This window comes from Mobula birostris, chromosome 10 (genome assembly GCF_030028105.1).
Source record: "Mobula birostris isolate sMobBir1 chromosome 10, sMobBir1.hap1, whole genome shotgun sequence".
In the NCBI taxonomy this organism is placed as follows: Eukaryota; Metazoa; Chordata; class Chondrichthyes; order Myliobatiformes; family Myliobatidae; genus Mobula; species Mobula birostris.
This window is the reverse complement of record NC_092379.1, coordinates 54,338,886-54,365,747: the sequence shown is the minus strand read 5'-3', so window position 1 is coordinate 54,365,747 and position 26,862 is coordinate 54,338,886. Positions and strand designations below refer to the sequence as shown.

The 26,862-nt window shown below is 45.7% G+C and overlaps 1 protein-coding gene across 1 annotated transcript in view; it reads right to left on the bottom strand.

The window, feature by feature from the left end:
• Window positions 1-26,862, bottom strand: part of LOC140204044 (calpain-8-like) — a 205,112-nt gene that overhangs the window by 22,186 nt on the left and 156,064 nt on the right. Inside the window, exons 12-16 of the mRNA XM_072270290.1 lie at window positions 16,550-16,586; window positions 15,546-15,602; window positions 14,364-14,409; window positions 2,345-2,406; window positions 2,142-2,213 (exon numbers count right to left, since the gene is read on the bottom strand). Coding sequence (XP_072126391.1) covers window positions 2,142-2,213; window positions 2,345-2,406; window positions 14,364-14,409; window positions 15,546-15,602; window positions 16,550-16,586 — 274 coding nt within the window. The remainder of the gene's footprint in view (window positions 1-2,141; window positions 2,214-2,344; window positions 2,407-14,363; window positions 14,410-15,545; window positions 15,603-16,549; window positions 16,587-26,862) is intronic.

Sequence of the window (26,862 nt, the reverse complement as noted above, 5' to 3'; positions counted from 1 at the left end):
CAGGTCAAAGGGACTGCCAGTCTCCCGCTGGCAGGAGGTCCTTCCCGGGCACTCCACTCCATCCGCTCCCTGTTATGCACGTCCACCAATGCCACCCCTCATGAGCAGCTCTTTTCTTTTCCCAGAAAGTCGACCACTGGGACCACCCTACCAACTTGGCTGACGTCCCCGGGGCCAGTGCTGCTCCGGAAACATGCGAGGAGCAATAAATACTCCCCGATGGTCGAGAGGGTTCACTTACTTCATGTGAACCCCCAGTATGCCTATGTGGTTTTACCTGATGGGCGGGAGGACACGGTCTCCATCCGCGACCTGGCGCCCGCAGGAGCTCCGGGCCCCTACCCTGAACACTCCATGGTGATTATTAACCCCGTATCCACCGATTATATATACCCACCAGACACCGCGCACTCCAAGCCCTACACAGACACCACACGACAGTCCCATACTGGGTGTGACACACTCGCACGAGGGATTACCAACGCCTAACGTGCTGGCACCTCACGTCAGGCCAGAGCCAGCACAACCGCTGTCGCCGATGCAATCACCACCGGTGCTACATAGATCACAGCGACGGACTCTTCCGCCTGATAGACTTAACCTGTAAATATACTTGTAAATATTGTCAGTCACTTCACCCTGCGGGACTCTTTTTAAAAAAAGGAGGGGTGAATGTGGTAAACCATGTATATATGTTGTAACTGGGTTACCTGTCTGGACACGTCCCTCTGCTGACTGCCCCTGTGGCTCCTCCCACAGATTTATGTATAAAGTTGTTTCACCTTGCCCCCCCCCTCAGTCCGGGGGCAGACACTCACCACGGAGGTCGTATTGTACAGCGAATAAAAGCCTTTCGGTATTTTACCTAACCTCAGTCTTTTGGAGTTATTGAAGGTGCTTCACCCTCCTCCCTCCATAACCCTCTCCTTCACTATCCCTTCTCTCTCTTCCCTCCATCTTGTCCTCACTCACTTTCCCTCCTCCCTCCATCTCCCACTCTCCCTCCATCTTGTCCTCTCCTTCACTTTCCCTCCTCTCCATTTCCCACCTCCCTCGATAACCCCCTCCATCTCCCTCCTCCCATCTATCCTCCCTCACTCTCCCTCCATCCTTCCACACTCACTCTCTTCCTCTCTCCATCTCTCCACCTTCACTCTCCCTCCTCCCTCTATCACCTTCTCCCTCACACTCCTACTCTTCCTCCTCCCTCCATCTCTCCACTTTCAATCTCCCTCCGCCCTACATCTCCCCCTCCCTCGATCACTCTCACCCCCACTCTCTCCTGCCTCCATCTCCCTCGCTCCATCTTGCCCTGTCCATCACTTTCCCTCCTTCCTCCATCACTCTCCCTTCTCCCTCCAACTTGCTTTCTCCTTCACTTTCCCTCCTCCCTCCATCTCTTCACCCTCAATCCCACTCTCTCTCCTCTCTCCATCAACATCTTCCTCACACTCCCTCCTCCATCCATATGTCCCTCTCCACTATTCCTCCTCCCTCCATCACCCTCATCCCCACTCTCCTCCCTCTATCTCCATCTCTGTCACTATCCCTCCTCTCTCATCTCCCTTCCCTCACTTTCCCTCCTCCTATCAACCTCACCCCACTCTTCTTCCCTCCATCTCCCTTCTCCCTCACTCTCTCCTCCCTCCATCTCCCTTCTCCCTCACTCTCTCTCCTCCCTCCATCACCCTCACCCACTCTCCCTCCTCCCTCCATCACTTTGACTCTCCTCCCTCTGCCAATCCCTATTCTCCCACTTCCCTCCATCTCCCTCTCCCTCACTTTCCATCCTCTAACCAACTCCCCTCTCTCACACTCCCTTTCCTGCCCCCTCCATCTCACCCTCTCCCTCCTCACTTCATCTCACCTTCTTCACTCTCCTTCCTACTTCCATCATCCTCTCCCTCACTCTCCCTCCTACCTCCATCACCTTCTCCCTCACTCTCCCTCCTACCTCCATCACCCTCAGCCCCACTCTCCATCTTCCCTACATCACCCTCACATCCACTCTCTCTCCTCCGTACATCTCATCCTCTCCCTCACTCTCGATCCTTCCTCCATCTCCTCCTCACCCTCACGTTCTCTCCTCCCTCCATCAGTCTCCCTCCTCCCTCACTCTCCTTCCTCCCTCCATATCTCACCTGCAGTTTGTGGATGTGAGCCCTGATTAGCTTGGCCTCTCGAAGTGTCAGCCACCCCTGCTCACCAGGGTCCTGTGGGCAATGTCAAGGATCAATCTCACCTCTTCCTCATCCCTCGCAGAGACTCCCGACTGCCTCTCTGCGTATGTCAACCCACCCCCTCCCCTCTGACCCCCAGGTCAAACAGGCTGGTGGAAGGATACATTCACGGTGAATGCCAGACTGCAGCAGGTATCCAGACTCAGCTGGAAACGTTTAGGAGCCTCTGTGCAGAAAGAGAGAGAGAGAGAGAGAGAGAGAGATGATGTCAAAGCTCAGGGAGGTAGCACCATCAATTTGCAGGAGATTTCCGGAAGAGGTGGGGTGTCTGCAATAGAATAGCTCCTTAGCAGCCAGCCGGCTAGTTTAAATAACGTTAGCTATGCTAATGAACGAATGACACCTGTTTAAACTCACCTCAACATGTCTTTTACATTTTAACCCACCATGGGCAATAGAAAAGTCACTGTTGCAAACAGTGCAGCGAGCAACACTGTCATTATTTTTGACCCCTATTAGGCAGGGGTACACTTTAGTGTAGTCTGGGGTGACGTACGTTTTATATTTTCTTTTTTTTTGGAACACCCTGCCATGGCGCGTTCTCACTCACGCTCTCTCTCTCTCGTCAATCATGCGCTCGCTCTCTTGCTCGCTTTCTCTCGTTCGCTCGCTCTGAAAAATAGATTTCTGTAATACTGTTTATAATTTGCGGGCATCAGGGAGCCACTATTCATATGCGGGAGACTCCCAGAACTTCCGGGAGAGGTGGGATGTCTGAAAGCTGAACCAATGGCTCATCAATAATATTGTGACTCTTGGCTGGGGAAAAGCAAACAGACACCCAGAAAGCAAAATCAGAGCAGAACCTGTTGTAAAAAGCAACATTCCTGAAATGTGAGGACATGCCAGCCCCACCCCATTCGTTTTAGACCCTGCCCTGGCTGCTCTTTCACAGATTTCCTGCACTGCCCCCACAACCCTTGCTTTTGTCTTGACAGTAACTGAGCCCCCACGCTGGGGAGAATTACGAAGATCCCCACACTTTCAGGAAGAGATTCTTCATCTCCGTGCTGAATTGCTGACCCCTTGTTTCGAGCTGGACAACCTAGCCAGGTGAAACAACAACTACTCAGATCCCTGTGAGAATTCAAAATCCTTTTGGAGTGAGGAGGGGAACTAATGTTTGGCACATTGAGCTATACCAGGTGCTATTGCATTGAAAGGCCCAGATAGAGTGGATGTGAAGAGGATGTGTCCTACAGGGGGAGAGTCTGGGACCACACAGCACAGCCTCAGGATAGAAGAACATTCCTTTACAACTGAGATGATGAGAAATTTCTATGGCCAGAGTGTGGTGCATCTGTGGATATCATTGCTACGGATAGGTGTGGAGGCCAAATCATTGGATATATTTAAAGAGAAGGTTGATAGGTTCTTGATTAGTCAGGGAGTCAAAGATTGTGGGGAGAAGGCAGGCCGCGAAAAGGCTGTGATCCTTTTAGAGGTAAAGTAACTAACAAAAGACGATGAGCACATCTATAAAATGTGGGAGGAAAGACCTGGAGGGAATCTGGAGATCATGTAACTGTCAGACAGACAGCACCTGAGGTCAGGATCGAACCTAGGCCTCTGGAGCTGGAAGTCAGCTGAGGATGACTGTGCTGGTTTTGTGTCAAGCAGGAGGTCTTTAGTATTCATTTACATTGGTGGCACTTGTACAGGACAGGTCTCACACCAGCAGGTTCAGGAACAGTTGTTACCTCTCAACCATCGGGTTCTTGAACCAGAGTGGATAACTTCACTCACCATCGGAAACCTATCTGATGCATCCTCTCCACATCTACCCTGTCTAGTCCTTTCAATAATCGATAAGTTTCAATGAGATCTTCCTGCATTCTTCTAAATTCCAGTGAGTACAGGCCTAAAGCTGCCTAATGCCCCTCATATGTTAACCCCTTCATTCCCGGAATCATCGTTCTGAACCTCCTCTGGACTCTCTCCATTGATAGCACATCCTTTCTGAGATATGGGGCCCAAACTGTTGACAATACTACCTCAAACAACAGGAATTCTGCAGATGCTGGAAATTCAAGCAACACACATCAAAGTTGCTGGTGAACGCAGCAGGCCAGGCAGCAGGTAGAGGTACAGTCGACGTTTCAGGCCGAGACCCTTCGTCAGAAACGTCGACTGTACCTCTTCCTAGAGATGCTGCCCGGCCTGCTGCGTTCACCAGCAACTTTGATGTGTGTTGCTTGAATTTCCAGCATCTGCAGAATTCCAGTTGTTTGTATGTATGTATGTATGTATGTATGTTTGTATGTTTATTTATTTATAAATGAATGAATGAGGTCATTTTTTCTGTATTTACACAATTTGTTGTCTTTTGTTCATAGGTTGATTGCCCATCTTTGCTTTGTGTGTCATTTTTCATAGACTCTGCTTTTACTGTGAATGCCTGCAAGAAAATGAATCCCAGGGTTGCTTATGGTGACATATACGTACTTTGACAATAAATTTACTTTGAACTTTGAACTTTATGACCTATCCTTTGTGACGTGGGTGGTCAGTCTTCTTGAACCTCTGTTGAAGGGCCTCCCACATAGACAGAGCCCGTGACTACAAAGGTCCAGAAAAACATTCCCGTCTGAGGATGGTGTGTTCTATGACATAGAACATAGAATAGTACAGCACAGTACAGGCCCTTCGGCCCACAATTTTGTGCCAACCCTTAAACCCTGCCTCCCATATAACGCCCCACCATAAATTCCTCCATATACCTGTCTAGTAGTCTCTTAAATTTCACTGCTGTATCTGCCTCCACCACTGACTCAGGCAGTGCATTCCATGCACCAACCACTCTCTGAGTAAAAAACCTTCCTCTAATATCCCCTTGAACTTCCCATCCCTTACCTTAAAGCTATGTCCTCTTGTATTGAGCAGTGGTGCCCTGGGGAAGAGGCGCTGGCTATCCATTCTATCTATTCCTCTTATTATCTTGTACACCTCTATCATGTCTCCTCTCATCCTCCTTCTCTCCAAAGAGTAAAGCCCTAGCTCCCTTAATCTCTGATCATAATGCTTACTCTCTAAACCAGGCAGCAATCCTGGTAAATCTCATCTGTACCCTTTCCGTTTTTTTTGGCGTGTGCGTGCGTGCATGTGTGTGCGATGTTGGCGGGACGATGTCATTTTCATGCCTTTACAGTGAGTGAGCCTGTGTGGCGCGCCACTCCTCACACAGACAATTTGCATTATTTTTCCTTTTATTTCACGAGGTCGAGTTCTGATCTCGACACTCAATGCAGCACGGATGGAAAGCATACTCAGGAACAGACCCGACTGGGTTCGAACCTGGGAACCTCTGTTCCAGAGTCTGGCACTGATATCATTGCGCCACCAGCCGGCCCTCTGTACCCTTTCCAATCCTTCAACATCCTTCCTATAGTGAGGAGACCAGAACTGGACACAGTACTCTAAGAGTGGCCTAACCAGAGTTTTATAAAGCTGCGTCATTACCATGCAACTCTTAAACTCTATCCCTCGACTTATGAAAGCTAACACCCTATCTTAACTACCCTATCCACCTGTGAGGTAGGTGATACCCCCAGATCCCTCTGCTCCTCCACACTACCAAGTATCCCGCCATTTACTTTGTACTCTGCCTTGGAGTTTGTCCTTCCAAAGTGTACCACCTCACACTTCTCCGGGTTGAACTCCATCTGCCACTTCTCAGCCCACTTCTGCATCCTATCAATGTCTCTCTGCAATCTTCGACAATCCTCTACACTATCTACAATAGCACCAACCTTTGTGTTGTCTGCAAACTTGCCAACCCATCCTTCTACCCCCACATCCAGGTCGTTAATAAAAATCACGAAAAGTAGAGGTCCCAGAACCGATCCTTGTGGGACACCACTAGTCACAACCCTCCAATCTGAATGTACTCCCTCCACCACGACCCTCTGCTTTCTGCAGGCAAGCCAATTCTGAATCCACCTGGCTAAACTTCCCTGGATCCCATGCCTTCTGACTTTCTGAATAAGCCTACCATGTAGAACCTTGTCAAATGCCTTACTGCTGTATACGTACATCTACTGATGCTTCTGGACACATCTTCAGTGATGTTCCTGGAATCATTGGGTGTTTCGGGTCTTTCAACATCATACAACCTCCTCCAGGTGACCCAGCCGGGGCTGATCAGACCCCAGCTTGTGTCCAGATGGCTAGCAACTTATGACTCCATGGCTCCCCTCTTTTGAGCCACAGCCATCTTGAGGCCCTCTCTGCCGCATCGGTGGTACTGCGGATGGCTCTCCTCTTCCTCTCTCCCTTGATGCCCAAAATGCTGAAGGCTCTAACTAAAGAACGGGCTACGAATCCCCTACAACCAACCTCCACTGGGAGACACCTCGCTCTCTATCCAGCCTGCTGACAGTTGCTGACCAGTCCTGCGTACTTGGAGAGCTTCCCTTCAAATAAAATCCATGTAGATCATATCCACTACACTACCCTCATCAATATGCCTGGTCACCTCCTCAAAGAACTCTATCAGGCTTGTTAGACGCGATCTGCCCTTCACAAAGCCATGCTGACTGTCCCTGATCAGACCATGATTCTCTAAATTCCCACAGATCCTATCTCTAAGAATCTTTTCCAACAGCATTCCCACCACAGACATAAAGCTCACTGGTCTATAATTACCCGGACTATCCCTACTACCTTTTTTGAACAAGGGGACAACACTTGCCTCCCTCCAATCCTCCGGTACCACTCCCGTGGACAACGAGGACATAAGGATCCTAGCCAGAGGCTCAGCAATCTCTTCCCTCACCTCGAGGAGCAGCCTGGGGAATATTCCGTCAGGCCCCGGGGACTTATCGGTCCTAATGTATTTTAACAACTCCAACACTTCCTCTCCCTTAATATCAACGTGCTCCAGAACATCAACCTCACTCATATTGTCCTCACCGTCATCAAGTTCCCTCTCATTGGTGAATACTGAAGAGAAGTATTCATTGAGGACCTCGCTCACTTCCACGTCCTCCAGGCACATCTTCCCACCTTTATCTCTAATCGGTCCTACCTTCACTCCTGTCATCCTTTTGTTCTTCATATAATTGAAGAATGCCTTGGGGTTCTCCTTTACCCTACTGGACAAGGCCTTCTCATGCCCCCTTCTTGATCTCCTCAGCCCCTTCTTAAGCTCCCTTCTTGCTTCCCTATATTCCTCAATAGACCCATCTGATCCTTGCTTCCTAAACCTCATGTATGCTGCCTTCTTCCACCTGACTAGATTTTCCACCTCACTTGTCACCCATGGTTCCTTCACCCTACCATTCTTTATCTTCCTCACTGGGACAAATTTATCCCTAACATCCTGCAAGAGATCCATAAACATCAACCACATGTCCATCGTTCACTTCCCTGCAAAAACGTCATCCCAGTTCACACCCGCAAGTTATGAGGCCTTATGCCTCATAATTTGCCCTTCCCCAATTAAAAATTTTCCTGTCCTGTCTGATTCTATCCTATTCCATGATAATGCTAAAGATGGTGATGTTAGAGCCTGTGACCGTAAAGGTCCAGAGAAACATTCCGGTCTGAGGATGGTGTGGAATGTTAGAGCCCGTGACCGTGAAATGCCAGTGAAACATTCCTGTCTGAGGATGGATGGTGTGGAATGTTAGAGCCCGTGACCGCAAAGGTCCAGTGAAATATTCCTGTCTGAGGATGGTGTGGAATGTTAGAGCCTGTGACTGTGAAATGCCAGTGAAACATTCCCGTCTGAGAGTGGTGTGGAATGTGGATTTATTTCATGGTTTAGAGAACAGGCCCTTTGACCACCCAGCCTAATCACAGGACAATTTACAATGACCAATTAATCTACCCATTGGTACGTTTTTGAACTGTTCGAGGAAACCAGAGCACCTGGAGAAAACCCATGCAATTCATGGGAAAGACGTAGAAACTTGCTTAGATGTGACATCAAAATTGAACTCTGAACTCTGACACCCTGAGATGTAATAGCGTCGTACTGACCACTACACTACTGGGACGTCTCAAGTAGTTTTCATGTTGAACCCATGAGACAAACAACTGGAGGAACAACATACACAAGGTACAGGAGTAACTAACTCAGCAGGTCAGGCAGCATCAGATACAGAGGCTGGAAGATGATCTGAACACGTGACGGACTGCAGATACTGGAATAGAAACATAGAAACATAGAAAATAGGTGCAGGAGTAGGCCATTTGGCCCTTCGAGCCTGTACCGCCATTCAGTATGATCATGGCTGATCATCCAACTCAGAACCCTGCACCAGCCTTCCCTCCATACCCCCTGATCCCTTTAGCTACAAGGGCCATATCTAACTCCCTCTTAAATATAGCCAATGAACTGGCCTCAACTGTTTCCTGTGGCAGGGAATTCCACAGATTCATCACTCTCTGTGTGAAGAAGTTTTTCCTAATCTCGGTCCTAAAAGGCCTCCCCTTTATCCTCAAATCGTGACCCCTCGTCCTGGACCCCCCCAACATCAGGAACAATCTTCCTGCATCTAGCCTGTCCAATCCCTTTAGGATTTTATACGTTTCAATCAGATCCCCCCTCAATCTTCTAAATTCCAACGAGTATAAGCCTAGTTCATCCAGTTTTTCATCATATGAAAGTCCTGCCATCCCAGGAATCAATCTGGTGAACCTTTTTTTTACTCCCTCTATGGCAAGGATGTCTTTTTTCAGATAGGGGACCAAAACTGCACACAATACTCCAGGTGTGGTCTCACCAAGGCCTTGTACAACTGCAGTAGTACCTCCCTGCTCCTGTACTCGAATCCTCTCGCTATAAATGCCAGCATACCATTTGCCTTTTTCACCGCCTGCTGTACCTGCATGCCCACTTTCAATGACTGGTGTATAATGACACCCAGGTCTTGTTGCACCTCCCCTTTTCCTAATCGGCCACCATTCAGATAATAATCTGTTTTCCTGTTTTTGCCACCAAAGTGGATAACTTCACAGTTATCCACATTAAATTGCATCTGCCATGAATTTGCCCACTCACCTAACCTATCCAAGTCACCCTGCATCCTCTTAGCATCCTCCTCACAGCCAACACTGCCGTCCAGCTTCGTGTCATCCGCAAACTTGGAGATGCTGCATTTAATTCCCTCATCCAAGTCATTAATATATATTGTAAACAACTGGGGTCCCAGCACTGAGCCTTGCGGTACCCCACTAGTCACTGCCTGCCATTCTGAAAAGGTCCCGTTTATTCCCACTCTTTGCTTCCTGTCTGCTAACCAATTCTCTATCCACATCAATACCTTACCCCCAATACAGTGTGCTTTAAGTTTGCACACTAATCTCCTGTGTGGGACCTTGTCAAAAGCCTTTTGAAAATCCAAATATACCACATCCACTGGTTCTCCCCTATCCACTCTACTAGTTACATCCTCAAAAAATTCTATGAGATTCGTCAGACATGATTTTCCTTTCACAAATCCATGCTGACTTTGTCCGATGATTTCACCGCTTTCCAAATGTGCTGTTATCACATCTTTGATAACTGACTCTAGCATTTTCCCCACTACCGATGTTAGGCTAACCGGTCTATAATTCCCCAGTTTCTCTCTCCCGCCTTTTTTAAAAAGTGGGGTTACATTAGCCACCCTCCAATCCTCAGGAACTAGTCCAGAATCTAAAGAGTTTTGAAAAATTATCACTAATGCATCCACTATTTCTTGGGCTACTTCCTTAAGCACTCTGGGATGCAGACCATCTGGCCCTGGGGATTTACCTGCCTTTAATTCCTTCAATTTACCTAATGCCACTTCCCTACTAACATGTATTTCCCTCAGTTCCTCCATCTCACTGGACCCTCTGTCCCCTACTATTTCCGGAAGATTATTTATGTCCTCCTTAGTGAAGACAGAACCAAAGTAATTATTCAATTGGTCTGCCATGTCCTTGCTCCCCATAATCAATTCACCTGTTTCTGTCTGTAGGGGACCTACATTTGTCTTAACCAATCTTTTTCTTTTCACATATCTATAAAAGCTTTTACAGTCAGTTTTTATGTTCCCTGCCAGTTTTCTCTCATAATCTTTTTTCCCCTTCCTAATTAAGCCCTTTGTCCTCCTCTGCTGGACTCTGAATTTCTCCCAGTCCTCAGGTGAGCCACTTTTTCTGGCTAATTTGTATGCTTCTTCTTTGGAATTGATACTATCCCTAATTTCCCTTGTTAGCCATGGGTGCACTATTTTCCTTGATTTATTCTTTTGCCAAACTGGGATGAACAATTGTTGTAGTTCATCCATGTGATCTTTAAATGCTTGCCATTGCATATCCACCATCAATCCTTTAAGTGTCATTTGCCAGTCTATCTTAGCTAATTCACGTCTCATACCTTCAAAGTTACCCCTCTTTAAGTTCAGAACCTTTGTTTCTGAATTAACTATGTCACTCTCCATCTTAATGAAGAATTCCACCATATTATGGTCACTCTCACCCAAGGGGCCTCTCACGACAAGATTGCTAATTAACCCTTCCTCATTGCCCAATCTGGTAAGGACGGTGATAAGTGGAACCAGATAAGAAATGGAAAATAGATTAGATTCCCTTTTCTCTCTTCTATCTTCTGGGAGAAGATACAGGAGCATCAAAGCCCAGATAACCAGATTTAACAACAGCTTCTAACCCTGGAACAATCCAGCTGATAGTGATCTTGTACTTTATCGTTTATCTGCAATGTACTTTTACACTTTATTCTGCATTGTTATTGTTTTCCCTTTTTCCAGCTCAGTGCACTGTGGAATGATTTGATCTGTTGAACAGAATGCATAATAAGCTTTTCACTCTATCTTGGCACATGTGACAATAATAACCAAACCAAACCGTTCTTTTGCATCCCTTCCTGGTGGTGCTGCTATGTTTTTGGATTCCCTGTTGCTGCATATGGACACTTTACTCTTTCTTTTTGCCCAACTTCAAACTGCACTATAATTTTTACACCTTTCTGCTGATTTATGCCTGTGGTTGTATTTATTGTGAATGTATTTTCATGGGCACTCTTTACACTGTGAGCTTCAATTGAACATTGCACTCTGGTGCACTCTAATCTGATCTAATTGGAACACCATTGGATTGTAGACTCTCCAAGTGGGTAGCATGGTAGCGTAACGGTTTGGCCAACACCTTACAGCACCGACGGTAAGATTGGGATTCGATTCCTGCCGCTGTCTGTAAGCAGTTTGAATGTTCTTCCCATGACCATGTGAGTTTCCTCCAAGTGCTCCGGTTTTCTCGCACATGTCAAAGCTGTACAGTTAGGGTCAGTGAATTGTGGGCATGCAATTTTGGCACCAGAAGCTTGCCTGACATAATCCTCACTGATTTGATTTGAGTGGACATGAAGGCCTCTTGCCACTTTTCACTGCATAATATGATGTGTGTATGATATATAATGCTAATCTTTTTTTTCAAGTGGAATAAGAGCTGCTCTTCCTCTAGCCTCACTCATTCTGGCAGTGGAAGAGGCTGAGGACTACAGGTAGGTGTGGGAATGGGAAGGGGAGTTGAAATAGCTGGTATCTGGAGATCAGGATGGCCACTGAGGACAGAGCGCAGGAGTTCCACCAAATGATTTCCCAGTCTACGTTAGGGTTTTGCCAACATAGGAGAGGCCACATCGGGAGCACCCATTGTAGCAGGAGAGGGTTTCAGGAGGCACGGGGCAATGCTTGCTTCACCCGGAGGGTAGTTTAGGTGGTAGTGAGAAAGGAGGTGTAGGGTTGAGTTTTACGCCTGGTGTCTTTACAGGGTTAAGTTGTCAGTATATGGTAAGGGGTGGTGGGGAGGGAAGAGCTGACAAGGGAGACACAGAACTGTTGGAGTTCAGCATATCACCGAACACTGTAACAAACTTTACAGATACTGTACATTGTAGAATGTATCCCGACCGGTTGCATCATGACCTACTACAGCAGTTCCAACACACACGAATGCAAGAGGCTGCAGAGTGCAATGGACACAGCCCAGTCTATCATGGGTACAGCCTCTCCATTGCTGACGGTATCTACAGGAAGCATTACCTCAAGAAGGTGGCATCTGTCATTGAGAATCCCACCATTTGGGCTTAGCCCTCTTGTGGGCAGGAGGTATAGGAGGCTGAAGTCCCACACCACCAGCTTCAGGAACAGTTATTTTCCTTCAACCATCAGGTCTGGAACTGTCTGCACAATCCTAACATCAGAAAACCATCAGCCACCTCTGACACTCTCACGTACGTGTTTCTGGTTGTGTCTTGTTTGCACTGATGTCTTGTTCAGTCTTACATAAGTTATGTTCTGTGCATTAGAACATGGAACAGTACGGGCCCTTTGACTCGCAATGCTACTCCGAGGTCAATATAACCTTTCTTCCTACTTAGCCCTTAATTTCTCTTTTATCCACGTGCCCATCTAAGATTCTCTTAAATGTTCCTAACATATCTGTCTCTATCACCACCCCTGGCAGTGCTCCATTTATCCACCAACCTCTGTGCAAAATCTACCTCTGACATTGCCCCGATACTTTCCCCCAGTCACTTGTCCTCTTGTATTAGTCATTGCCACTCTGGGAAAAGGTGCTGGCTGCCCATGCTGTCTATTATCTTATATATCTCTATCAGTCACCTCTCATCCTCCTTCATTCCAAAGAGAAAATCCCATCCTATCCTCATAACACATGCTGTCTAATCCAGGCAGCATCCTGGTAAATCTCTTCTGCACCAGCTCTAAAACTTCCACATCCTTCCTATAATGAGGCGATCAGAAATGAACACAATACTCATATTGCCTGTGTTGCTTCTACAAGAACATTTTTCATTGTACCTATACCTCTCCCTACTTGTGCACAGCAATAAACTCAGCTTGCGCCAGGCAGGACTTGTAATAACAAGTAGATACCACTTGGTGATGCTGTTGGCAACACTCTCCAATATCTGATCGCACCATAATCATGTGATTTAAGACATCGGAGCAGAATTGGGCTATTTGGCCCATTGAGTCTGCTCAGCAATATCAGTAGGGTTATGTTTGTTGTGAATTCTGTGGGCAGGATATATGGTCAACCTTCCACACTGTTCAGTAGATGCCAGTGATGGGACAACTTGGCCAGAGGCACAGATCCTTATCACTGTCGCAAGGATGCTATCCATGTCAAGTCCTCTTGGCTACTTTTTGGAACTGCAATTGGTCAATTATTGTTGCACGTGCCTAGGTACAGTGAACAGTGGACAGTGGAACTGCAATTGGTCAATTATTGTCACACGTACCCAGGTACAGTGAACAGTGGACAGTAGAAATGCAATTGGTTAATTATTGCCGCACGTACCCAGGTACAGTGAACAGTGGAACTGCAATTGGTCAATTATTGTTGCATGTACCCAGGTACAGTGAACAGTGAACAACTTGTGTTCATGCAGTTCATTACACATTGCATTCAGGGGGAAAACTGTGGTGTGCTACCAGAGTAAGTGTTTGAGGCAGGTACAATGACAGTTTTTAAAGGTCAGTTGGACAGGTACATGGAAAAGAAAGGATATGGGACAAATGGTGGCAAAAGGTTAGATGAGCATTTGATTGGCGTGAACCAGAAGGGCCAAAGGGCCTGTTTCCATTCTGCACGAACCCATGGACAGATCAGGAAACCGTCTCCATTCTGCATGAACCCATGGACAGATCAGGAAACCGTCTCCATTCTGCATGAACCCATGGACAGATCAGGTAACTGTCTCCATTCTGCATGAACCCATGGACAGATCAGGAAACTGTTGGAAGTATCATAGTTGTAGTGTGCAGAGAATTATTTCAAAAATCAGTCAGGGTCTCCTGAAGGAAAATATCTAGGTGGTCATTTCCTGTACATGATTAATTGTGAAACTAGTCACTCCCCTGTGCTATTGGCTAGGGAACTGATCATTTCCACTATTGGTCAGTAAGCCGTGGGGGGGGGGGGTGTGGACCAGCTTAGACTACGACATGGGGAACAAGTCCCACACTTACTCTATTGGCCAATGGCTATAGAGTAACACTATTGGCTGAGTATTATGCCAAGCATGCTTGGGGATTGTGTCACTCAAGCTTTTGGCCAATGATTGGGTCATGGTCACTCTATTAGCTGGAGAACAGTCTCACAAACCTGAATTGAAGAAATCCATGAACTCTGGAGCACTCAGGGTGTGGTTCTGTAACAGTGAGAGAGAGAGAGAGAGAGAGAGAGAGAGAGAGATTGTTAATAACATGTCTGACTAATAAGCAGGATAAGCTTTGTGACAACCTGGGCTCAAGGGAGACGTTTTCTGTCCCTTCAGTCAGAACCAGAATGAAGTCCCGGATGTCACTTGGGCATAGAAAAACAGGCCAACCCCTGCATCTGGCACAGACCTGGGCAACATGCTGGCACAGCATTTAGAGCCACTGCCGCCCAGCTCCAGAAATCTGGGGTTGATCTTGACCCTGTGTGGAATCCCCACGTTCTCCCTGTGATCACATGTGATTCTCTGAGTGCACCAGTCCCCTCCCACATCTCAAGCAACTGATTACTATAACTGAAACCCCAAAATGAATCAAAAGGGAGTTAATGGGGAATGTGTGCAGGAAAAGAGGTTGCAGGAGAGGCAGTGAGACTTGTCCTCAGGAGTCAGCAATGACCACCTGGCTCCTTCCATGGTGTTAGTATCTCAAATGACCAATCCTGGAGCAAGTGCACAAAAAATGCAGCCAGTGCCTCTACTCTCTTCGAAGTTTAAGGAATTTCTACAAATGTCTGACAAAATTCTACAGATGAACTGTTGGAAGTATCGTGATTGGCTGCATTATGGTATGGTGCGGCAATTCAAATGCAGAGGACTGCAGAGAACAGTGGATGTTACCTGGTCCATCACGGGCTCAGCCCTCCTCACCATTGACAGCACCTACAGGAGGATCCCCACCATCTGGGGTATGCCCTCATCTTGCTGCTACCAGAAGGCAACGGCACAGGAGCAAGTTTCAAGAAGGCAACACCCACACCACAGCTTCTTCCCTGCAACCAATAGATTCTTCAAGTGACCTGCACAAGTCTAACCCTAGCTCAGCAACAGAACGCTACAGACCACCGTCGGCTTGAATCTGACTGGTTTTATTTTGCACTAATGCCTTCACTCCACTATCTGATATAATTCATATCCTTTGTGTTGTCTCTACGGGTGATGCTGCTGAAAGCAAGTATTCCATTGGACATGTACTTCACTGTACTTGAGCGCATGTCTACAAACTTCCTTGACTTTACATCTCTTACAACAGATAATAGAATTGGGCATTTTAGCAGGTTAACACGTACCTCTTTCAGAAATTCTGGGGCGCTTTGACCAGTGACAGGAGTATCCACCCGATCAACCTGGAACAATGAGGGAAAAGTCTTGAACCTGTGGTATCCCAGAACGGAAGAAGCTAGCCAGAGTGAGGGAGAGGAAGGACAACACTAGCCTGGCCGAAGTTCTCTGCTCAGGACCTGTTGCCCCTCCAACACCAGGCAAGAGGGACGTTTGGTTCAATGATGGACTGTAGGTTTGGTTTTGCACCTGTGTGGTAACAGTGACATAGCTTGTGACCAGCTCCACACCCCACTCGGGTACACACCCCCCTCACCCCAGGAAACGCAGACATCACCCACCCGGGCGTGAGAGGCCGAGCACAACAACTCTGGCAGGAATGGAAGTCTTGCATTCCTATGGTGCCCCACTGGTCTTACCGGGCAACAAGGTGCTGTCACTGTTGCATCATGGGAAACCCAGCAGGTAATGAATGCACAGCAAGATCTCAGAGTGACATTAGATCATAATGGCAATGGAGAGGGTTCAGGAGAGGGTTCAGAAGAGGTTTACTAGGATGCTGCCTGGTTTAGAGGGCATGAGAGGCTGGATAAACGGGTTGTGTGGCAATCAAACTGAGTGGTAGAGGCTGAGAGGAGATCTGATAGAGGTTTATAATATTATGAGAGGCATGGATAGAGTAGAAAGGGAGTATGTGTTTCGCAGGGTAGAAATGTCTGTTCCAGAGGACTTACACTGAAGGTGAGGGGGGCAGGCTCAAAGAGGAGGTGAGGGGTAAAATTTTTACTCAGAGCGTGGTGGATGCCTGGTATGCTGGAAGAGGCAAAAACATTAGAGGCTTTTAAGAGATGTTTGGATAGGCACATGGATGCAAGGAAGATGGAAGAAAATGGATATTGTGTAGGTAGAAGGCTTTAGTGTTTGGGTGTTTTTGATCAGTTTTTAGTCAGTTCATCACAACACTGGGGCTAAGTGGCCTGTTCCTGTGCTGTAAGTTCTATGTCCTAAGTACCTTTGGATCAAAGGTGTTCACGGTGAGGCCATTCTCTCTGTGAAAGAGGAGACAGTGATTACAACACTGGTAATATAAAAACATATAACATCACATTCTGTTTACTGGTTACTAACAGACAAATTGCCTACAGATTCAAAAGTAGATTGGGAACAATTTAAATCCAGAAGAACTGGACATTTAAATCTAGAAACAGAGAGTTTGAACCCAGAAACACTGGGGATTTGAACCCAGAAACAATGGGGTTAAAACCAGAAATACTGGGTGTTTGAACCCTGAAACAATGGGGTTATAACTGGAAACACTGGGGGTTTGAACCCTGAAACAATGGGGTTAAAACTGGAAACATTGGGGGTTTGAACGCTGAAACAATGGGGTTAAAACCAGAAACACTGGGGGTGTGAACCCTGAAACAATGGGGTTAAAACCAGAAACACTGGGTGTTTCAACCCTGAAACAATGGAGTTAAAACCAGAAACACTGGGGGTTTGAAACCTGAAACCATGGGGTTAAAACCAGAAACACTGGGGGTTTGAACCCAGAAACACTGGTGTTATGAACTCAGAGACAATGGGGTTAAAACCAGAAATACTGGGGGTTTAAACCTGAAACAATGGGAAAAAAACCAGAAACACTGGTGTTTGAACCCTGAAACAATGGGGTTAAAACCAGAAAAACTGGGGGTTTGAACCTAGAAACAATGGGGTTAAAACCAGAAACACTGGGGGTTTGAACCCAGAAACAGTGGTGTTAAAACTAGAAACACTGGGGATTTGAACCCAGAAACAATGGGGTGAAAACCAGAAACACTGGGGGTTTGAACCCAGAAGCAATGGGGTTAAAACCAGAAACACTGGGGGTTTGAACCCAGAAACAATGGTGTTAAAACTAGAAACACTGGGGATTTGAACCCAGAAACAATGGGGTGAAAGCCAGAAACATTGGGGGTTTGAACGCTGAAACAATGGGGTTAAAACCAGAAACACTGGGGGTGTGAACCCTGAAACAATGGGGTTAAAACCAGAAACACTGGGTGTTTCAACCCTGAAACAATGGAGTTAAAACCAGAAACACTGGGGGTTTGAAACCTGAAACCATGGGTTTAAAACCAGAAACACTGGGGGTTTGAAACCTGAAACCATGGGTTTAAAACCAGAAACACTGGGGGTGTGAACTCAGAAACACTGGCTGTTTGAACCCAGAAACAATGGGGAGAAAACCAGAAACACTGGTGTTTTGAACTCAGAGACAATGGGTATAAACCAGAAATACTGGGGGTTTAAACCTGAAACAATGGGAAAAAAAACAGAAACTCTGGGGTTTGAACCCTGAAACAATGGGGTTAAAACCAGAAACACTGGGGGTTTGAACCCAGAAGCAATGGGGTTAAAACCAGAAACACTGGGGGTTTGAACCCAGAAACAATGGTGTTAAAACTAGAAACACTGGGGATTTGAACCCAGAAACAATGGGGTGAAAGCCAGAAACATTAGGGGTTTGAACGCTGAAACAATGGGGTTAAAACCAGAAACACTGGGGGTGTGAACTCAGAAACCCTGGCTGTTTGAACACTGAAACAATGGGGTTAAAACCAGAAACACTGGGGTTTGAACCAAGAAACAATGGGGAGAAAACCAGAAACACTGGTGTTTTGAACTCAGAGACAATGGGTATAAACCAGAAATACTGGGGGTTTAAACCTGAAACAATGGGAAAAAAAACAGAAACTCTGGGGTTTGAACACTGAAACAATGGGGTTAAAACCAGAAACACTGGGGGTGTTAACCCAGAGACAATGGGATTTGAAACAGAAACACTGGAGGGGGGTTGAACCCTGAAAGAATTGGGTTAAAACCAGAAACACTGGTGGTCTGAACCCAGAGACGATGGGGTTAAAACCAGAAACACTGGGGGTTTGAACCAAGAAACAATGGATTTAAAACCAGAAACACGGGGGGTGTTAACCCAGAGACAATGGGATTTAAAACAGAAACACTTGAGGGGGGTTGAACCCTGAAAGAACGGGGTTAAAACCAGAAACATTGGTGGTCTGAACCCAGAGACAATGGGGTTAAAACCTGAAATACTGGGGGTTTGAACGTAGAGACAATGGGGTTAAAACCAGAAACAGTGGTGGATTGACTTAGAAACAATGGGGTTAACCAGATACACAGGGGGTTTGAACCCAGAAACAATGGGGAGAAAACCAGAAACACTGGTGTTTTGAACTCAGAGACAATGGGGTTAAAACCAGAAATACTGGGGGTTTAAACCTGAAATAATGGGAAAATAACAGAAACACTGGGGTTTCAACCCTGAAACAATGGGGTTAAAACCAGAAAAACTGGGGGTTTGAATCTAGAAACAATGGGGTTAAAACCAGAAACACTGGGGGTTTGAACCCTGAAATGATGGGGTGAAAACCAGAAAGTCTGGGGGTTTGAACCCTGAAACAATGGGGTTCAAATCAGAAACACTGGGGGTGTGAACCCTGAAACAATGGGGTTAAAACCAGAAAAACTGGGGGTTTGAACCTAGAAACAATGGGGTTAAAACCAGAAACACTGGGGGTTTGAACCCAGAAACAATGGTGTTAAAACTAGAAACACTGGGGATTTGAACCCAGAAACAATGGGGTGAAAGCCAGAAACACTGGGGGTTTGAACCCAGAAACAATGGTGTTAAAACTAGAAACACTGGGGATTTGAACCCAGAAACAATGGGGTGAAAGCCAGAAACACTGGGGGTTTGAACCCTGAAATGATGGGGTGAAAACCAGAAACACTGCGGGTTTGAACCCAGAAACAATAGAGTTAAAACCAGAAACACTGGGTATTTGAACCCTGAAACGATGGGGTTAAAACCAGAAACACTGGGTATTTGAACCCTGAAACGATGGGGTTAAAACCAGAATGTCTGGGGGTTTGAACCCTGAAACAATTGGGTTCAAATCAGAAACACTGGGGTTGTGAAACCTGAAACAATGGGGTTAAAACTAGAAACACTGGGGGTTTGAACCCAGAAACAATGGTGTTAAAACCAGAAAAACTGGGGGTTTGAACCTAGAAACAATGGGGTTAAAACCAGAAACACTGGGGGTTTGAACCCAGAAACAATGGTGTTAAAACTAGAAACACTGGGGATTTGAACCCAGAAACAATGGGGTGAAAGCCAGAAACAATGGGGGTTTGAACCCAGAAACAATGGTGTTAAAACTAGAAACACTGGGGATTTGAACCCAGAAACAATGGGGTGAAAGCCAGAAACACTGGGGGTTTGAACCCTGAAATGATGGGGTGAAAACCAGAAACACTGCGGGTTTGAACCCAGAAACAATAGAGTTAAAACCAGAAACACTGGGTATTTGAACCCTGAAACGATGGGGTTAAAACCAGAAACACTGGGTATTTGAACCCTGAAACGATGGGGTTAAAACCAGAATGTCTGGGGGTTTGAACCTTGAAACAATGGGGTTCAAATCAGAAACACTGGGGTTGTGAAACCTGAAACAATGGGGTTAAAACTAGAAACACTGGAGGTTTGAACCCAGAAACAATGGATTTAAAACCAGAAACACGGGGGGTGTTAACCCAGAGACAATGGGATTTAAAACAGAAACACTTGAGGAGGGTTGAACCCTGAAAGAACGGGGTTAAAACCAGAAACACTGGTGGTCTGAACCCAGAGACAATGGTGTTAAAACCTGAAATACTGGGGGTTTGAACTTAGAGACAATGGGGTTAAAACCAGAAACAGTGGTGGTTTGAACTTAGAAACAATGGGGTTAAAACCAGAAACACTGGTGGTTTGAACTTAGAAACAATAGGGTTAAAAACAGAAACACTGGGGAGTTGAACTCAGAGACAATGGGGTTAAAGCCAGAAACACTGGGGGTGTTAACCCAGAGACAATGGGATTTGAAACAGAAACACTGGAGGGGGGTTGAACCCTGAAAGAATTGGGTTAAAACCAGAAACACTGGTGGTCTGAACCCAGAGACAATGGGGTTAAAATCAGAAACACTGGGGGTTTGAACACAAAAACAATGGATTTAAAACCAGAAGCACGGGGGGTGTTAACCCAGAGACAATGGGATTTAAAACAGAAACACTTGAGGGGAGTTGAACCCTGAAAGAACGGGGTTAAAACCAGAAACACTGGTGGTCTGAACCCAGAGACAATGGGGTTAAAACCAGAAACACTGGTGGTTTGAACTCAGAGACAATGGGGTTAAAACTGGAAGCACCTGGGGTTTGAACCCAGAAACAACTGGGTTAAAACCTGAAATACTGGGGGTTTGAACTTAGAGACAATGGGGTTAAAACCAGAAACAGTGGTGGTTTGAACTTAGAAACAATGGAGTTAAAACCAGAAACACTGGGGGTTTGAACCCTGAGACAATGGGGTTAATACTAGAAACACTGGTAGTTGGAACCCAGAAACAATGGGGTTAAAACCAGAAACACTGAGGATTTGAACTCAGAGACAATGGGGTTAAAGCCAGAAACACTGGGGGTGTTAACCCAGAGACAATGGGATTTGAAACAGAAACACTGGAGGGGGGTTGAACCCTGAAAGAATTGAGTTAAAACCAGAAACACTGGTGGTCTGAACCCAGAGACAATGGGGTTAAAACCAGAAACACTGGTGGTTTGAACTCAGAGACAATGGGGTTAAAACTGGAAGCACCTGGGGTTTGAACCCAGAAACAACTGGGTTAAAACCTGACATACTGGGGGTTTGAACTTAGAGACAATTGGGTTAAAACCAGAAACAGTGGTGGTTTGAACTTAGAAACAATGGAGTTAAAACTAGAAACACTGGGGGTTTGAACCCTGAGACAATGGGGTTAATACTAGAAACACTGGTAGTTGGAACCCAGAAACAATGGGGTTAAAACCAGAAACACTGAGGATTTGAACTCAGAGACAATGGGGTTAAAGCCAGAAACACTGGGGCTGTTAACCCAGAGTCAATGGGATTTGAAACAGAAACACTGGAGGGGGGTTGAACCCTGAAAGAATGGGTTAAAACCAGAAACACTGGTGGTCTAAACCCAGAGACAATGAGGTTAAAACCAGAAACACTGGGAGTTTGAACTCAGAGACAATGGGGTTAAAACCGGAAACACTGGGGTTTGAACCCAGAAGCAATGGGGTTAAAACCAGAAACACTGGGGGTTTGAACCCAGAAACAATGGTGTTAAAACTAGAAACACTGGGGGTTTGAACCCAGAAACAATGGGGTGAAAGCCAGAAACATTGGGGGTTTGAATGCTGAAACAATGCGGTTAAAACCAGAAACACTGGGGGTGTGAACCCTGAAACCATGGGGTTAAAACCAGAAACACTGGGGGTGTGAACTCAGAAACCCTGGCTGTTTGAACACAAGAAACAATGGGGAGAAAACCAGAAACACTGGTGTTTTGAACTCAGAGACAATGGGTATAAACCAGAAATACTGGGGATTTAAACCTGAAACAATGGGAAAAAAACAGAAACTCTGGAGTTTGAACCCTGAAACAATGGGGTTAAAACCAGAAAAACTGGGGGTTTGAACCTAGAAACAATGGTGTTAAAACATGAAACACTGGGGATTTGAACCCAGAAACAATGGGGTGAAAGCCAGAAACACTGGGGGTTTGAACCCAGAAACAATGGGGTGAAAGCCAGAAACATTGGGGGTTTGAATGCTGGAACAATGGGGTAAAAACCAGAAACACTGGGGGTGTGAACCCTGAAACAATGGGGTTAAAACCAGAAACACTGGGTGTTTCAACCCTGAAACAATGGAGTTAAAACCAGAAACACTGGGGGTTTGAAACCTGAAACCATGGGGTTAAAACCAGAAACACTGGGGGTGTGAACTCAGAAACCCTGGCTGTTTCAACACTGAAACAATGGGGTTAAAACCAGAAACACTGGGGGTTTGAACCAAGAAACAATGGGGAGAAAACCAGAAACACTGGTGTTTTGAACTCAGAGACAATGGGTATAAACCAGAAATACTGGGGGTTTAAACCTGAAACAATGGGAAAAAAACCAGAAACTCTGGGGTTTGAACCCTGAAACAATGGGGTTAAAACCAGAAACACTGGGGGTGTGAACCCTGAAACAATGGGGTTAAAACCAGAACCACTGGGTGTTTCAACCCTGAAACAATGGAGTTAAAACCAGAAACAGTGGTGGTTTGAACTTAGAAACAATGGAGTTAAAACCAGAAACACTGGGGGTTTGAACCCTGAGACAATGGGGTTAATACTAGAAACACTGGTAGTTGGAACCCAGAAACAATGGGGTTAAAACCAGAAACACTGAGGATTTGAACTCAGAGACAATGGGGTTAAAGCCAGAAACACTGGGGGTGTTAACCCAGAGACAATGGGATTTGAAACAGAAACACTGGAGGGGGGTTGAACCCTGAAAGAATTGAGTTAAAACCAGAAACACTGGTGGTCTGAACCCAGAGACAATGGGGTTAAAACCAGAAACACTGGTGGTTTGAACTCAGAGACAATGGGGTTAAAACTGGAAGCACCTGGGGTTTGAACCCAGAAACAACTGGGTTAAAACCTGACATACTGGGGGTTTGAACTTAGAGACAATTGGGTTAAAACCAGAAACAGTGGTGGTTTGAACTTAGAAACAATGGAGTTAAAACTAGAAACACTGGGGGTTTGAACCCTGAGACAATGGGGTTAATACTAGAAACACTGGTAGTTGGAACCCAGAAACAATGGGGTTAAAACCAGAAACACTGAGGATTTGAACTCAGAGACAATGGGGTTAAAGCCAGAAACACTGGGGCTGTTAACCCAGAGTCAATGGGATTTGAAACAGAAACACTGGAGGGGGGTTGAACCCTGAAAGAATGGGTTAAAACCAGAAACACTGGTGGTCTAAACCCAGAGACAATGAGGTTAAAACCAGAAACACTGGGAGTTTGAACTCAGAGACAATGGGGTTAAAACCGGAAACACTGGGGTTTGAACCCAGAAGCAATGGGGTTAAAACCAGAAACACTGGGGGTTTGAACCCAGAAACAATGGTGTTAAAACTAGAAACACTGGGGGTTTGAACCCAGAAACAATGGGGTGAAAGCCAGAAACATTGGGGGTTTGAATGCTGAAACAATGCGGTTAAAACCAGAAACACTGGGGGTGTGAACCCTGAAACCATGGGGTTAAAACCAGAAACACTGGGGGTGTGAACTCAGAAACCCTGGCTGTTTGAACACAAGAAACAATGGGGAGAAAACCAGAAACACTGGTGTTTTGAACTCAGAGACAATGGGTATAAACCAGAAATACTGGGGATTTAAACCTGAAACAATGGGAAAAAAACAGAAACTCTGGAGTTTGAACCCTGAAACAATGGGGTTAAAACCAGAAAAACTGGGGGTTTGAACCTAGAAACAATGGTGTTAAAACATGAAACACTGGGGATTTGAACCCAGAAACAATGGGGTGAAAGCCAGAAACACTGGGGGTTTGAACCCAGAAACAATGGGGTGAAAGCCAGAAACATTGGGGGTTTGAATGCTGGAACAATGGGGTAAAAACCAGAAACACTGGGGGTGTGAACCCTGAAACAATGGGGTTAAAACCAGAAACACTGGGTGTTTCAACCCTGAAACAATGGAGTTAAAACCAGAAACACTGGGGGTTTGAAACCTGAAACCATGGGGTTAAAACCAGAAACACTGGGGGTGTGAACTCAGAAACCCTGGCTGTTTCAACACTGAAACAATGGGGTTAAAACCAGAAACACTGGGGGTTTGAACCAAGAAACAATGGGGAGAAAACCAGAAACACTGGTGTTTTGAACTCAGAGACAATGGGTATAAACCAGAAATACTGGGGGTTTAAACCTGAAACAATGGGAAAAAAAACAGAAACTCTGGGGTTTGAACCCTGAAACAATGGGGTTAAAACCAGAAACACTGGGGGTGTGAACCCTGAAACAATGGGGTTAAAACCAGAACCACTGGGTGTTTCAACCCTGAAACAATGGAGTTAAAACCAGAAACACTGGGGGTTTGAAACCTGAAACCATGGGGTTAAAACCAGAAACACTGGGGGTGTGAACTCAGAAACCCTGGCTGTTTCAACACTGAAACAATGGGGTTAAAACCAGAAACACTGGGGGTTTGAACCCTGAGACAATGGGGTTAATACTAGAAACACTGGTAGTTGGAACCCAGAAACAATGGGGTTAAAACCAGAAACACTGAGGATTTGAACTCAGAGACAATGGGTTTAAAGCCAGAAACACTGGGGGTGTTAACCCAGAGACAATAGGATTTGAAACAGAAACACTGGAGGGGGGTTGAACCCTGAAAGAATTGGGTTAAAACCAGAAACACTGGTGGTCTGAACCCAGAGACAATGGGGTTAAAACCAGAAACACTGGTGGTTTGAACTCAGAGACAATGGGGTTAAAACTGGAAGCACCTGGGGTTTGAACCCAGAAACAACTGGGTTAAAACCTGACATACTGGGGGTTTGAACTTAGAGACAATTGGGTTAAAACCAGAAACAGTGGTGGTTTGAACTTAGAAACAATGGAGTTAAAACTAGAAACACTGGGGGTTTGAACCCTGAGACAATGGGGTTAATACTAGAAACACTGGTAGTTGGAACCCAGAAACAATGGGGTTAAAACCAGAAACACTGAGGATTTGAACTCAGAGACAATGGGGTTAAAGCCAGAAACACTGGGGCTGTTAACCCAGAGACAATGGGATTTGAAACAGAAACACTGGAGGGGGGTTGAACCCTGAAAGAATGGGTTAAAACCAGAAACACTGGTGGTCTAAACCCAGAGACAATGAGGTTAAAACCAGAAACACTGGGAGTTTGAACTCAGAGACAATGGGGTTAAAATCGGAAACACTGGGGTTTGAACCCAGAAGCAATGGGGTTAAAACCAGAAACACTGGGGGTTTGAACCCAGAAACAATGGTGTTAAAACTAGAAACACTGGGGATTTGAACCCAGAAACAATGGGGTGAAAGCCAGAAACATTGGGGGTTTGAACGCTGAAACAATGGGGTTAAAACCAGAAACACTGGGGGTGTGAACCCTGAAACAATGGGGTTAAAACCAGAAACACTGGGTGTTTCAACCCTGAAACAATGGAGTTAAAACCAGAAACACTGGGGGTTTGAAACCTGAAACCATGGGGTTAAAACCAAAAACACTGGGGGTGTGAACTCAGAAACCCTGGTTGTTTGAACACTGAAACAATGGGGTTAAAACCAGAAACACTGGGGGTTTGAACCCAGAAACAATGGGGAGAAAACCAGAAACACTGGTTTTTTGAACTCAGAGACAATGGGTATAAAGCAGAAATACTGGGGTTTTAAACCTGAATCAATGGGAAAAAAACAGAAACTCTGGAGTTTGAACCCTGAAACAATGGGGTTAAAACCAGAAACACTGGGGATTTGAACCCAGAGACAATGGGGTTAAAATGAGAAACTCTGGGGGTTTGAACCCTGAAATAATGGGGTGATAACCAGAAACTCTGAGAGTTTGAACCCTGAAACAATGGGGTTAAAAGCAGAAACATTGGGCATTTGAACCCTGAAACAATGGAGTGAAAACCAGAAACACTGGGTGTTTCAACTCTGAAATGATGGGGTTAAAACCAGAAACACTGGGGATTTGAACCCAGAATAAATGGGGTTAAAACCAGAAACACTGGGGGTTTGAACCCTGAAATGATGGGGTGAAAACCAGAAACACTGTGGGTTTGAACCCAGAAACAATAGAGTTAAAACCAGAAACACTGGGTATTTGAACCCTGAAACGATGAGGTTAAAACCAGAAAGTCTGGGGATTTGAACCCAGAGACAATGGGGTTAAAATGAGAAACTCTGGGGGTTTGAACCCTGAAATAATGGGGTGAAAGCCAGAAACATTGGGGGTTTGAATGCTGAAACAATGCGGTTAAAACCAGAAACACTGGGGGTGTGAACCCTGAAACCATGGGGTTAAAACCAGAAACACTGGGGGTGTGAACTCAGAAACCCTGGCTGTTTGAACACAAGAAACAATGGGGAGAAAACCAGAAACACTGGTGTTTTGAACTCAGAGACAATGGGTATAAACCAGAAATACTGGGGATTTAAACCTGAAACAATGGGAAAAAAACAGAAACTCTGGAGTTTGAACCCTGAAACAATGGGGTTAAAACCAGAAAAACTGGGGGTTTGAACCTAGAAACAATGGTGTTAAAACATGAAACACTGGGGATTTGAACCCAGAAACAATGAGGTGAAAGCCAGAAACACTGGGGGTTTGAACCCAG